This window comes from Manis pentadactyla, chromosome 11 (assembly GCF_030020395.1).
Source record: "Manis pentadactyla isolate mManPen7 chromosome 11, mManPen7.hap1, whole genome shotgun sequence".
Lineage (NCBI taxonomy): Eukaryota > Metazoa > Chordata > Mammalia > Pholidota > Manidae > Manis > Manis pentadactyla.
In genome coordinates, this window is record NC_080029.1 from 28,292,358 (window position 1) to 28,307,785 (window position 15,428).

General features: G+C 35.7%; 1 protein-coding gene across 1 annotated transcript in view; it reads right to left on the minus strand.

The window, feature by feature from the left end:
* The window catches only part of DNAL1 (dynein axonemal light chain 1), a 40,977-nt gene that overhangs the window by 12,168 nt on the left and 13,381 nt on the right, over positions 1 to 15,428 (minus strand). The window contains exon 5 of the mRNA XM_036913253.2: positions 8,089 to 8,144. Within this exon, the coding sequence (XP_036769148.1) occupies positions 8,089 to 8,144 (56 nt within the window). The remainder of the gene's footprint in view (positions 1 to 8,088; positions 8,145 to 15,428) is intronic.

Consider the following 15,428-nt stretch of genomic DNA (forward strand, 5'->3'; position numbering starts at 1 on the left):
GTAGCAACTTCACAATTATGAAGATGCCTACTTACTTTTCTTAAGATATTCTTTTCAGCACAGTAGTGGCAATTAATGAAAGTATATTCTCTTCCTTTTAAACAAAATTCTAATCTAGAAGCAATGGCAGTTTGGGGAATTTATTTTTATGAATTTGGTAAACTGATTTTCAAATTTCTCTTGAAGAGTCAATATCTAAGAAAAGCCACAAACATTTTGAATCAGAAGAGAGAAAAACAGGTATCAAAACATATTATAAAGCTAAATAAAACTAATGCAGCATGACAGTGTACTGGAATATACACGTAAAACAACAAACTTGACCATCCAGGAACCTACTGCTGCATACACAAGAGTTTAGTAGGCAGCATTTCCAAACAGTGGGAAAAGACGATTTATTTATATGGCTAACCATTTGGAGGAAAAAATAAAACTTGATATCTGCCTCATGCAACATGTAAAAAATAAACCCCAGAGGGATTAAAGACATTCAAAAACTTTATCCTTAAAAAACTATGTATGTACTAAAAGGAAATATAAGACTATTTTATAATCTAGAAGTGAAGACTTTCTAAATAAGAAAGAACACAGGAGTTATAAAGATCTGACAAATAAGGATTTTAAAACTCCGTATGGCAACTGAAACAAACTGAAAAGACAAGTGACAAACTAAGAGAAAATACTTTCAATAATTCTTAAAACTATATGCATTAAATTGTAGTATGAAATCTGTGATCAGACTGCCTAGCCCTGACTATCCTGGCTAAGTCCTCTTCCCCTTCCCTTATCTTCCTTCCTGCCCTTCTCTCCTTTGTCATCTATTTTGTGTATCTATTCATATGTAGAGGGACACGGTGGGTTGCTTCCACCTTTTGGCTATTGTGAATTGATGCCATGAACACGAATGTAAAAATATTTTGTTTGTATTTTGGGGGGTAAGGGGAGAATCATTAGTTTGTTTTTAAAGAGTAACACACAAGATAACCAAAACAACAAAAAAATCAAACATACAAGCAAGTATAAAAAGAAGTCTCTTTCTCGCCCCATAGCCCTTCCCTTCCCCAGAGGTAACAGCACCAGAAATATTCTATGTACACATGTACATAGAAGTATCTACTTTGCTTTTTTTACCACTTAATAATACCTTGCAAATTATTCCATTTCAGCACAAATAGGTGAGTCCTACCTCATTTTCTCCCCCTTGATATATATTAATTTATTTATTTAGCTAGTCTACTACTGATAGACACTTACATTGTTGCAGTCTTTTCTACTTGGTCTACCATCTTTGTTCATGTATATGAGTATGAAAAAATACTAGATATAGAATAGTTGGGACAAAGTAAATATACATCGAAAACAGCCACAGCTACTGACAAACTGCTCATCTCAGTCAAGTGTCTTGAGTATCTGTTCACTATACTTGGGCACTTTAAATAACTACCTAAGCCTTAGTTTCTTTATCTTAAAGTCAGTTTTTTTTCTTAAAATGAGAACATTATCTAGTGTAAGTTTCAAATGCAATAATGCATGTAAAGAGTCTGCTACATAGTTATTAAATGTTAACTGCAATGATAATAGTAGTAACATTCTCAATAATGGATACTTATTAGGAATATTGAAGAATGCTTAGAATTCAATAAGCAAAAGGTAAAGTCAGTAGAAAAATTGGTAAAAAATGTTTGGTCAATGTCCAAAAGAGAAAGCATACATAATTAATAAATATATAAAAGAATGTTTACAGTCACAGCTGATAAGAGACTACAGATTAAAACAACACAGTACTCCACTTTTGCCTATCCTATTGGCAAATAGTAAAAATATGGAAACCATACATGGATATTGAGGGCGAAGGGGATAATCCTCACCCATATACTTTGATGGAAGTGGAAACTGACATAAGCATAGTGGGAACAATTTAAGGCACCTATAAAAAATTTAAATATACAAAAATACCCTCAGCATTCCCACTTTTAAGAATCTAGCCTATATAAACATTCAAATAACTAAAGGATATATGTGCAAAGATGTTCACAGCAGCATGATTTGTAATAGCAAAAAAAAAGGAGAGAGAGTATACAGGGACACCTTTCTCAAGAAAATATCTGGAAATAATCTAAATGCTCAGCAGTATATGAATAGTTAAATACATTGTTATAAAACTGATACTGTGGAGAACTATACAACTATCAAAAAAGAATGGATTAAATCTGCATGTTTTGACATGTAAGGATATTCCTGATATGCTGTTGAATGAAAAAGCGGAAAAAATACCCCCATGTATTATCAGTACAAACATATATAACACAAATACACATACACCCACCAGACACATATGCACACACATGCACACACACAGGTACCTATTTATTTACGTGTGCTCAGAGAAATTTGGAAGTGTACAAAAAATATTATTTCTGTTACCACTTGGAGTGGGGGAGGTAGGTAGGTAGAGGAAAAACTTTCACAGTGTATTTCATGTATTTATGAATTGCTTGATTTGCTTTTAACAATTAACATATATTACTCTTAGAGTTAAAAACTTAACCTAATAGTTTGTGTAAGTACTAATAAAATATATTGAGTCACTCAACAAATATTTAGAGTGCCTACCTTCTACATGCATCAAGCACTAATGCAGGTGTTGAACAAAAGTGATGTGCTCATTAGGATCCATGTGTGTGTGTGTGTGTGTGTGTGAGAGAGAGAGAGAGAGAGAGAGAAGGAAAGAAAATAAGAATTTCAGATAGTACAGACAGTGACCACACAATAGAGCAGGTGAGGACTTGATAATATGGATGAATGTTGAAACCACAGTGTTGTTTATGTGAAACCACCATAAGATCATAAGATTGTATATCAATGATACTTTAATTTAAAAAATCAGCTAGTAAAAAGATGAAAAAAAAAAAAGGGTGAGAGTTATTGCTTAGAGGGCTGCTTTAGATATAGGGTAGTTTGGTTACTTTTGAGGAAGTGACATCCGAGCTGAGTATGAAGGTTAAGGAGGAGCCAATAATGTGGAAGTCCAAAGCAACAGTTTTTATGGCAGGAAACAGCAAGTGCAGAAGTCCTCAGGTGGGAATGAACCTGGCATGCTTAAGGAAGGGAAAGAAGGCCAGTCACTGGAGACTGCCAATTAGGAAGAAGAGTAATATGAAATGAGGTCCAAAAGGAAGGCAGAGGCCAGGTTATATAAACAATTGGGCTTATAATACACCTTAATAATTTTCCTAGTAGTTTTAAGTAGACCCTTTTCCTTCAAGTTAACATTCCATGTTCCATATCTTAGAACGTAACTTACTGAGGCAGCTACTAAATCATGCTATGAGGCTTGTGTATCTAGATGAATTAGTTAGTATGTGAACCTACCTGAAGCCTAGAATCAGCATCCCTCTGAAGATTAATTTTTCTTTAGTCTATGCATAAATAGTAAAGCTTTACAACCAGTAAACTATTGCCTTTGGTGTATATACAGGTATACCTCATTTTATTGTGCTTTGCTTTACTGCACTTGGCAAATACTGTTTTTTCAAAAACTGAAGGTTTGTGGCAACCCTGTCTTGAACAAGTCTATCAGCATCATTTTTCCAACAGCATTTGCTCATTTCGTGTCTGTGTCACTTTCTGGTAATTCTTGAAATTTGTCAAAGTTTTTCATTATTATTATATTTGTTATGGTGATCTGTGATCAGTAAATCTTTAACAATTACTATTGTAATTATTTCGGGGAGTCACAAATCTCACCCATGTAAGATGGTGGACTTAATCAGTAAATGTGTATGTGCTCTAACTGCTCCTCCATTCTCCCGTCTCCTCCTCCTCAGGCTTCCCTATTTCCTGAGATAAAATATTGACATTAAGCCATAAAATAACCCTACAATGGCCTCTAAGTGTTCAAGTAAAAGGAAGAGTCTCACGTCTCTCACTTTAAATCAAAAGCTAGAAATGATTCAGCTTAGTGAAGAGGGCATGTCAAAAAGCCAAGGTAAGCCAAAAGCTAGACCTCTTGCACAAGTTAACCAAGTCGTGAATGCAAAAGAAAAGTTCTCAAAGGAAGTTAAGTGTTACTCCAATGAATACACGAATGATAAAAAAACAAAAGAGCAAACACACGAATGATAAGAAAGTGAAACAGCCTATTGCTGACAGGGAGAGAGTTTCAGTGGTCTGGATAGAAGATCAAACCAGCCACCACATTCCCTTGAACCAAAGCCTAATCCAGAGCAAGGCACAAACTGTTCGATTCTGTGATGCCTGAGAGAGGTGAGGAAGCTGCAGAAGAAAAGTTTGAAGCTAGCAGAGGTTGGTTCATGAGGCTGAAGGAAAGAAGCCATCTCCGTAACACTGCAAGGTGAGGCAGCAAGTGCTGATGTAGAAGCTGCAGCAAGTTATCCAGAAGACCTAGCTAAGATCATTAATGAAAATAACTACACTAAACAACAGATTTCCAATGTAGATGAAACAGCCTTATATTGGAAGAAGACGCCATCTACGATTTCATAGATAGCGAGGAAAAGTCAATGTCTGGTTTAAAAGCTTCAAAGAACAGAATCTCTTGTTAGTGGCTAATGCAACTGGTAATTTTAAGTTGAAGCCAATGCTCACTCACCATTCCAAAAATCCTAGGGCCCTTAAGAATTATGTTAAATCTACTCTGCCTATGCTCTATAAATGGAAAAACAAAGCTTGAAAGACAGTGCTTACACACGTTACATGATTTACTGAATATTTTAAGCACACTGTTGAAATCTACTGCTCAGAAAAAAAGGTTTCTTTGAAAATATTACTGCTCACTGGCAATGCACCTGGTCATCCAAGAGATCTAATGGAGATGTACAACAAGATTAAAATTGTTATAAGCCTGCTAACACAACACCCACTGTTTAGTCCATGGGTCAAGGTGTAATTTCTACTTTCAAGTCTTATTATTTAAGAAATACATTTCATAGCACTATAGCTGCCATAGACAGTGATTCCACTGATGGATCTGGGCAAAGTAAACTGCAAACCTCCTAGAAGGATTCACCCTTCTAAATGCCATTGAGAACATTTGTGACTCATGGGAAGAGGTCAAAATATCAACACTAACAGGAGTTTGCAAGAAGCTGATTCCAACCCTCCTGAATGACTTTGAGGGGTTTCAAGACTTCAGTGGAGGAAGTAACTGCAGATGTGGTGGAAATATCAAGAGAACTAGTATTAGAAGTGGCCCCTGAAGATGTGACTGAATTGCTGCAATCTCATGATAAAACTTGAATCAATGAGGAGTTGCTTTTTATGGATGAGCACAGAAAATGTTTTCTTGAGATGGAAACTACTCCTGCTGAAGATGCTGTGAAACATACTGAAATAACAACAAAGGGTTTAGAATATTACACAAGCTTATTTGATAAAGCAGGCAGGGTATGAGAAGATTGACTCCAGCTTTGAAACAAGGTCTACTGTGGGTAAAATGCTGTCAGGTAGCATGGCATACTACAGAGAAATCATTTGTCAAAAGAAGAGTTAATTGATGACAAACTTCACTGTGGTCTTATTTTAAGAAATTGCCACAGCTACCCCAACCTTTAGTAATCATCACCCTGATCAGCAGGCAATGATCAACACTGAAGCAAGACCTCAATGGTTAGCATTTTTTAGCAATAAAGTATTTTTAAATTAAGGTTTACACATTTTTTTAGACATAATGCTATGACATACATAATAGACTACAGAATGGTATAAATAACTTTTATATGTACTGGGACACCAAAAAATTCACTTGACTCACTTTATTACAGTATTTGCCTTGTTGTGGTAGTCTGCAACCAACCCACAACATCCCTGAGGTATTGTGTTATTATGTATGTATATACACACACACATACACACATCCTGGAAAGAAAACCAACTGTTGGATGTTAATTGATATGAATCTATACAGTGAAAAGCTCTAAGTAAGTGATGGTTCAGCTTGATAATATCGCCACACATCTTTAATCCTACATTTACAATTTCTTTGTGGTTTCTAGGTATATATTACATTTCATGGAAGAAATTATATACTATAATGATACTTGAGACTCTGGTGTTCTGTAAATACCTGGGGGAACATCAAGCATCTATCATATCAATCCTATTTTGGGGGTACATTTATTTGTAAATTATTACTTTACAGATAATTCAAAGTAATGTTTAGCCCAAAGTACAATAAATTCAGAATTCTTGTACTGCAATTTCATTTTTTACCCACGATAAACAATATCCCTATATTTGACATTTTTACCATCCAAAGCTCAGAGAATGGAAGGCAAAATATCTTTAAATTGACCAATCACTTGGAACATCAAAAAGATTTTTTTACAGATCATTAAGGATTTTACTCATCATATCTAACTAGAAAGTAATTCATCTGTTGGTTATTGCTTTGGGGGAGAAAATTTCCCTTATTTAACTCCAGAATATAATATCTAAGAATTTCCAAACATTTTATAAGTTTATAAATTTATTAGTAACACTTTATGTGGGTGAACTGACACATAGAAGTGGGAATATAATTCAGATGATTCAAAATAACCCCAAAATTGTACCTTTGAACTCCTATTCAGGTATTATATATGTTTCTGTAATGGGGGAATGGGGGTGGCCATTTAACCTGTCTGAGCTTGGGAGGTTATTGTTGGGATACACTGCAGTTTCACCCCCAATGGCTCTTCTGAAGCACAAGCTAGACTTATTGGGAGAGGGGGAAGAAGGCTAGAGTCATACAAAATTTCAGAACATTTATAAATTATTTAACCATAAACACTTATTTAAAAATTTTGTCTTTTGGAGAACAGGTACAAGAAAACAACTAGCTTTGTCTTTCCTGAAATTGTCTACCTTTACAATATTGTTTCATCTCAACTTCTTTGCAAGGAAATTCAAATGGCCAATAAATATACAAATAAAATACAGTGTCAAAATCTTTTAAAAAATTAAAATGCTCAAAGTTGGTAGGAGAAATGGAAACCCTCATACATTACTGGTGGGAATATAAATTGTTACAAATTTTCCAAATGGTAACTTCATAGTATGTCACAAAAGCCTTAAAAGAAATTAATACCTTTTGACCCAGCAATTCCATTTCAAGGAATTTATCCAAGGAATTATTCATAGATGTGTGCAATAATATAGCTAAAAGGAGATTCATAACAGCATTGATTATAATAATTCTAAATTGGAAATAAATGATTAATAAGTAACTGATTTATGTAAAGTATGATACATCAATAAAATAGAATATTATGCTGCCATTAAAAAAGGTATGGTTGAAAATTATTTTAAAAACTTAAGTCACACCCTCTGATCAAAAATTTCCAATGGCTTTACAAGCCACTTGGAAAAAAATTAAAAATCTCCATGACCTATAAGGCCTAATGTGGCCTGGTTCCTGGCTCCCTCCCAACCTCATTTAGGACTATTATCCCTCCCTCATTTAATGCTTTCGCTCTTACTCAGGCACACCAAGCAGCTTCAACTTCAGGACATTTGGATTTGCTGTTCCACCTCAACCCAGAGCACTTGCCCTTGGTCAGCTCTATGGCCCACATCCTCACTTCTAGTGAGGATCCCCATCAACCTATATTCTCTTATATGCCTCTTTTTTCTTCACTGTATTCCTCACCACCTGAGGTATTATAAAATTATTTTCTAGTTTGTTTCCCTCCAGTCTAAGGTTAGTTCTAGGAGAGTAAGGACTTTGTTTTTTATTATGCTGTATCTCTAGTCTCTAGAACAGTACCTGGCTTAAAGCAGGCACACAGGAAAAATATTGGCATGAACTTGTTGAATGAATGAATGACAGAGAAAAAAAAAATTATCTTTACATATTAAGAAAAACAGATGCAAAACAATATGTATGATATGATTTCATTCTATATATACTCATCAAAGAATAGAAAAAAGGCAAGAGAAATGTCAATCAAAATGTTAGCAAATATTTAAATTGTCAGTGGCTTATAGGTACTCTTTATAAGTTGCTTTTCTAAGTTTCTTCAATGGATAAATATTTGTATACTAAGAAAAAAAGTGTATGCTTTTTTAAAGTAATAAATAACAACCTACCAGTCCATTTAAGTTCTTTATGTTGTTTCTTCCTAAAGACAATATCCTCAAGTTTTCTGTAGTGGAAAGAAAGCATTTTTTTGTTTATGAGAATCAAATTATACAACTGTTGCAAATCAAGTATAGTAGAGCTTTAATAAATTTTATAAAATAAATATCCTTATATAATGAGTAAGAAAGGCTATATTAGTAAAAAGTGGTAATCAAGTAGAAAATAACATTGACCTATCACCTAATGTAAACACTACAACTGTGATTTCACATCATGCCAATATTAAATTTAAAAATGGTTAGCTACTTGGAATGTATGGTCTTGCATTTCTGGCTAGTAAAAATATTACAGGGATAAAGTAAGAGTGAAGAAGATTTGAACTTTAAATCTGGGAGCATATATATTACAAATCTCCTATAGTAGGGAAGATTCATACTAGAAAACAGAAATATATGTATGTATAGTCTACCTCACTCCACAAAGGGCTAGAAGTGAAATCAAAGAATGTGTACCTTTGAGTCTATGGTTAAAGGAAGATACTTTTCAAACCTCTTTTGAACTATTTGCCTGAAACCATGTGCATGTATTATTTTTGAAAATTAAAAAAGGATTTCTATGGTACTGGCACAAGAAAAGAGCCAGAGACCAGTGGAACAGAATAGAGACTCCAGACATTAAACCAAACATATATGGTCAATTAATACACGATAAAGGAGCCATGGACACACAATGGGGAAATGACCATCTCTTCAACAGATGGTGATGGCAAAACTGGACAGCTACATGTAAGAAAATGAAACTGGATCACTGTCTAACCCCATACACAAAAGTAAATTCAAAATGGATCAAAGACCTGAATGTAAGTCATGAAACCATAGAACTCCTAGAAAAAAACATAGGCAAAAATCTCTTGGACATAAACATGAGCGACTTCTTCATGAACATATCTCCCCGGGCAAGGGAAACAAAAGCAAAAATGAACAAGTGGGACTACATCAAGCTGAAAAGCTTCTGTACAGCAAAGGACACCATCAGTAGAACAAAAAGGTATCCTACAGTATGGGAGAATATATCCATAAATGACAGATCCGGTAAAGGGTTGACATCCAAAATATACAAACAGCTCATGCACCTCAACAAACAAAAAGCAAATAATCCAATTAAAAAATGGGCAGAGGAGCTGAACAGACAGTTCTCCAAAGAAGAAATTCAGATGGTTAACAGACACATGAAAAGATGTTCCACATCACTAGTCATCAGAGAAATGCAAATTAAAACCACAATGAGATATCACCTCACACCAGTAAGGATCACCACCATCCAAAGACAAACAACAACAAATGTTGGCGAGGTTGTGGAGAAAGGGGAACCCTCCTACACTGCTGGTGGGAATGTAAATTAGTTCAACCATTGTGGAAAGCAGTATGGAGGTTCCTCAAAAAGCTCAAAATAGACATACCATTTGACCCAGGAAGTCCACTTCTAGGAATTTACCCTAAGAATGCAGCAGCCCAGTTTGAAAAAGACAGATGCACCCCTATGTTTATCGCAGCACTATATACAATAGCCAAGAAATGAAAGCAACCTAAATGTCCATCAGTAGATGAATGGATAAAGAAGATGTGGTACATATACACAATGGAATATTATTCAGCCATAAGAAGAAAACAAATCCTACCATTTGCAACAACATGGATGGAGCTAGAGGGTATTATGCTCAGTGAAATAAGCCAGGTGGAGAAAGGCAAGTATCAAATGATTTCACTCATATGTGGAGTATAAGAACAAAGAAAAACTGAAGGAACAAAACAGCAGCAGAATCACAGAACCCAAGAATGGCCTAATAGTTACCAAAGGGAAAGGGACTGGGGAGGATGGGTGGGAAGGGTGGGATAAGGGCAGGGAAAAAGAAAGGGGGCATTATGATTAGCATGTATAATGTAGGGGGGACATGGGGAGGGCTGTGCCAGACAGTGAAGACAAGTAGTGATTCTACAGTGTCTTACTACGCTGATGGACTGTGATTGTAATGGGGTGTGGGGGGGGGACTTGGTGAAAGGGGGAGCCTAGTAAACATAATGTTCTTCATGTAATTGTAGATTAATGATAACAAAATAAAATAATAAAAAATAAAAAGATTTCTACTAAGCATAGGAAACCTCACTTCTCTTCTAAAAAAAACTACTGCAATTATTTATATGTAAGTTATATATTTAGTTTTCTCAACTTAAACTTCATAACTATTCTCTCCAATATGGTAGCTATTGCCACATGTGGCTATTTAAAAAGTCCATTTCTCAGTCACACTAGCCATATTTCAAGAGCTTAACAGCTGTATATGGCTAGTGGCAACTGTATTGGGACAGTGCAGTTCTACCGGATGGCACTGTTCTATAACATTCATAACTTAATGTTAAGAACACAAATCCAACTGAGTCCCAATCCCAACTCTCTAGAGAAGCAACCAAACCTCTTTGAATCACAGTTTCATCATATGTAAAATGAGGAAATATAGTATCTATTTTATAAAAATACAAGGATTAAATGAGATAACTGTCTAAAACATTCAGCACAATGCCTAACCCATGATGTGTGTATTAAGCATATTTAGTTATATAAACTTTGTTTTTATATAATTTAATAGTTTTAATTTATTGACTTAAAATATTAAATAATTTAATTAATTATTTTGAATTTTCTTATGAGAAACATTTAACTTTTTGAAGAAGGTATATTTTAAGAGTGACCTACTCAGACATATATGGTCAATTAATATTTGATAAAGGAGCCATGGACATACAATGGCGAAATGACAGTCTCTTCAACAGATGGTGCTGGCAAAACTGGACAGCTACATGTAGGAGAATGAAACTGGACCATCGTCTAACCCCATATACAAAAGTAAACTCAAAATGGATCAAAGACCTGAATGTAAGTCATGAAACCATTAAACTCTTGGAAGAAAACATAGGCACAAACCTCTTAGACATAAACATGAGTGACCTCTTCTTGAACATATCTCCCCGGGCAAGGAAAACAACAGCAAAAATGAACAAGTGGGACTATATTAAGCTGAAAAGCTTCTGTACAGCAAAAGACACCATCAATAGAACAAAAAGAAACCCTACAGTATGGGAGAATATCTTTGAAAATGACACATCCGATAAAGGCTTGACGTCCAGAATATATAAAGAGCTCACACGCCTCAACAAACAAAAAACAAATAACCCAATTAAAAAATGGGCAAAGGAACTGAACAGACGGTTCTCCAAAAAAGAAATACAGATGGCCAACAGACACATGAAAAGATGCTCCACATCGCTAATTATCAGAGAAATGCAAATTAAAACTACAATGAGGTATCACCTCACACCAGTAAGGATGGCTGCCATCCAAAAGACAAACAACAACAAATGTTGGCGAGGCTGTGGAGAAAGGGGAACCCTCCTACACTGCTGGTGGGAATGTAAACTTGTTCAACCATTGTGGAAAGCAGTATGGAGGTACATCAAAATGCTCAAAACAGACTTACCATTTGACCCAGGAATTGCACTCCTAGGAATTTACCCTAAGAATGCAGCAATCAAGTATGAGAAAGATCAGTGCACCCCTATGTTTATCGCAGCACTATTTACAATAGCCAAGAATTGGAAGCAACCTAAATGTCCATCGATAGATGAATGGATAAAGAAGATGTGGTACATATACACAATGGAATACTACTCAGCCATAAGAAAAGGGCAAATCCAACCATTTGCAGCAACATGGATGGAGCTGGAGGGTATTTTGCTCAGTGAAACAAGCCAAGCAGAGAAAGAGAAATACCAAATGATTTCACTCATCTGTGGAATATAAGAACAAAGGAAAAACTGAAGGAACAAAACAGCAGCAGAATCACAGAACTCAAGAATGGACTAACAGGTACCAAAGGGAAAGGGACTGGGGAGGATGGGTGGGTAGGGAGGGATAAGGGGGGGAGAAGTAGGGGGGTATTAAGATTAGCATCCATAGCGGGGTGGGAGAAAGGGGAGGGCTGTACAACACAGAGAAGACAAGTAGTGATTCTACAACAGGTTGCTACGCTGATGGACAGTGACTGTAAAGGAGTATATAGGGGGGACCTGGTATAGGGGAGAGCCTAGTAAACAAAGTATTCGTAAGTATTCGTCATGTAAGTGTAGATTAATGATTAAAAAAAAAAAAAATGCAGTTCCTATGTGGTGACCTCTAATGAGTTCTACACAATAATATAAAGGACATATAAAAGTGTAGGCAAAGGGTCTGTTTGTGTTTATACAGAGGATCAAAGCCTAATTTGGCTACCCCGAAAATGAACTAAGAAACGATATGAAAGAGAACTTCCAACATCAGCACTCTCGGGAAGACTCATGCCAGAAGATGATCATCAAAAAACCCCAACAAAGATCCACGCACTGCTACAGCTGTAGATGCACTCATCCCACCAGCTCCTGGACTTGCCATGGGAATGAAGGAGATATCTAAGCTGGCCTGTGCATACAGTAAAACAACAAATTTGACTGGATCTATACTGTTGGAACTCAACCAAGAATTAGGAGAAGTGCAAATTGTAGCGCTCCAAAATCTTACAACTACAGACTATTTACTGTTAAAAGAACATATGGGATGTGAACAGTGCCCAGGAATGGGTTGTTTTAATTTGTCTGATTTTTCTCAAACTATTCAAATTCAGTTAGATAATAACCATCATATCATTGATAAGTTTTCACAAATGCCTAGGGTGCCTAACTGGTTTTCTTGGTTTCACTGGAGATGGCTGGTAATTACAGGTATGCTTTGGTTATGTAACTATACTCCTATTATGTTAATGTGTGTGCGCAATTTAAGTAGTAGCTTAAAATATATACATGCTGAAGTTACTCTACAAGAAGATATGTCAAAGAAATAATCAATCTTCCCATGTTTTCTCCCGCCTGCTACTTCTATAGCTTTTCTTCTTCCTTCCTAATTACAACGAATTCTTAAATAGAATTCGTGCCTCATATCAAATTTACCGAGTATCATAACTCCTCCAAGTGGTAAAGATACCTCAGGACAAATGCTGGGCATAGAAGCCACAGGGCATAAATATGCAAAGAAATAAAAAGCTAACCATTTCAAACAATAAGGCTTCTCTCTCACTTGCCAACTTGACATTTCCCTGTGTGGCCCCGGAGGATGACTGGTTGGCCAGAGACGGGTGGGATTCCTCAGGGGAGGAACAACCTAGGACAGGCACAGTCGCTGGGGGGTCATCAGGTGAGAAATTGGGGATCAACAGAGGTGAGGCTTAGAACCTCACCCCCCCTGTTCTGAGAGAAATCTTCTGCATATGTGGATGTTTTGTTGCCCTTGTCTAGCTTGGATTAACACATAGTCTACAGGCACACACCTGATCATCTGCATTTGCTCTCTTGCAACACTAAGCTATGTTTTCTACCTTTATGTTGTATCTACCTACCACCTCAGCATCTTATTAAAAATAATAAAGAGAGAAATGTGGTATCCACATATGAATCAAGTATAAAAACCAAATGTGTATTCATATTTGAACTGACTGTTTATAGTTCATAATGCATGAGCAAAACCGAAAGTTTCTGTGATGACTGCCCTTGTACTGTTCACCATGTAACTTATTCACTGTGTAGGAATTTGTTCTCCATGTAGGAACTTGTTCGTTATGCTTCAGAAGATTGGAGACTGACGCAAATTAGGCTTGGGGTGGATTAATGATTGTGCATTGAGCATTGACTCCCCTATACAGAATCTTATTGTCGTTAACAACCATTTGTTCAATAAAAATGAGAGATGCCCTAACAACAACAACCAAGAAAAAGTACACACTTCCAATTGTAAAATAAATAAGCAACCGGGATGTAATGTATAGCATAAGGAATATAGTCAAAATATTGTAACAACTTGGTATGGTGATAGCTGGTACTTAGAATTATCATGTATATAAATGTTGAATCACTGTGTTGTACACCTGAAACTAATGTAATGTAATACTGTGTGTCAACTACCCTTCAATAAAAAATAATTATCTAAAAAAAAAAAAAAAAAAAAAAAAAAAAAGAGTGACCTAATTCATGCAAAATGTTTTAACTATTGAAACAAGACCCCACGTTATAGGCTGAGTGGTATCCCTCCCACAAATTCAAATGGTGAAGTCCTCAGAATGTGAATGTATTTACATTTGGGCCTTTAAAGAGGTAATTAAGGTAAAATGATCATTTTAGGTAAAATACAATATGACTAGTGCCCTTATAAGAACAGAAGAGTAGGACACAGATAGCAACAGAGGAAAGACCATGTGAAGAGAAAGGGAAAAGATGGTCATCCCCAAGCCAAGGAGAGCAACCTCAGAAAAATCAATCCTGCTGATACCTTGATCTCGGACTCATAGCTCCACAACTGTGAGAAAATAAATTTGTCTTTAAAAATTTTTTTGTTTAAAAGTCTGTGAGATTTGTTAGGGCAGCCATAACAAACTTATATATCCCATATAATTGTAAATGTATGAAAATTAAACATTTAAGGAAATCAATTATTCTTTAAAGCTTCTTGATATAGAAAAATTACCATTTTTTCTATTTCATGCAGAATAAAAAGTTTATTCAAAAAACTTTTGAATACAAATTATTCAAAGTTATTAATATTTATATTAACATTGATGTAATATTAATATTACATTATTATTGAGCATCTATGATATGTCAAGTACAGCTATAATCACTTGCAATATAACAGTGAATAATACAGACAAAAATCCCTGCTGTCATGGAGCTAACATTTGGCAGATAATAAAATAAGTAAGCATATTAGATACTGACAAATATGAAGGAAAAAAAAAAGCAGGTGAAAGGAATAAAATGTCAGTTGGGAGTAGTTAACATTTTAGATAAGTGACTTCTAAGTAAAGACTCAAAGGAAGTGATGCAGCTAGCCCTGAGACTCTCTGGAAGAAGAACATTTACAGGCAGAGGAACTTCAAGTACAAAGGCTTTGAGGCCAGGACAACATCAGAAGTGTTCACAAAACACAAGAAGCTAGCTGAGACAATGAGAGGAAAGTAATAGGAGATGAAGTTAGAAAGATAATAGGTCTTACAGGGGATGTATGAGAAAGTAGTCGAGAAATTTCCAAGGAGTTTGGCCTAAGCAACTGGAAGAATGGAGTTGTCACTATCTGAGACAGACATACAAAAAGTTGGCTTAACTGGGGCTAGGGAAGGATATCAGGACTCAGTTTTGGACATGTTAAATTTGAGATGTCTGTTAGACATCCATATCAGGTGACTAAATGTGCGAATTTGGAGTTCAGAGGAGAT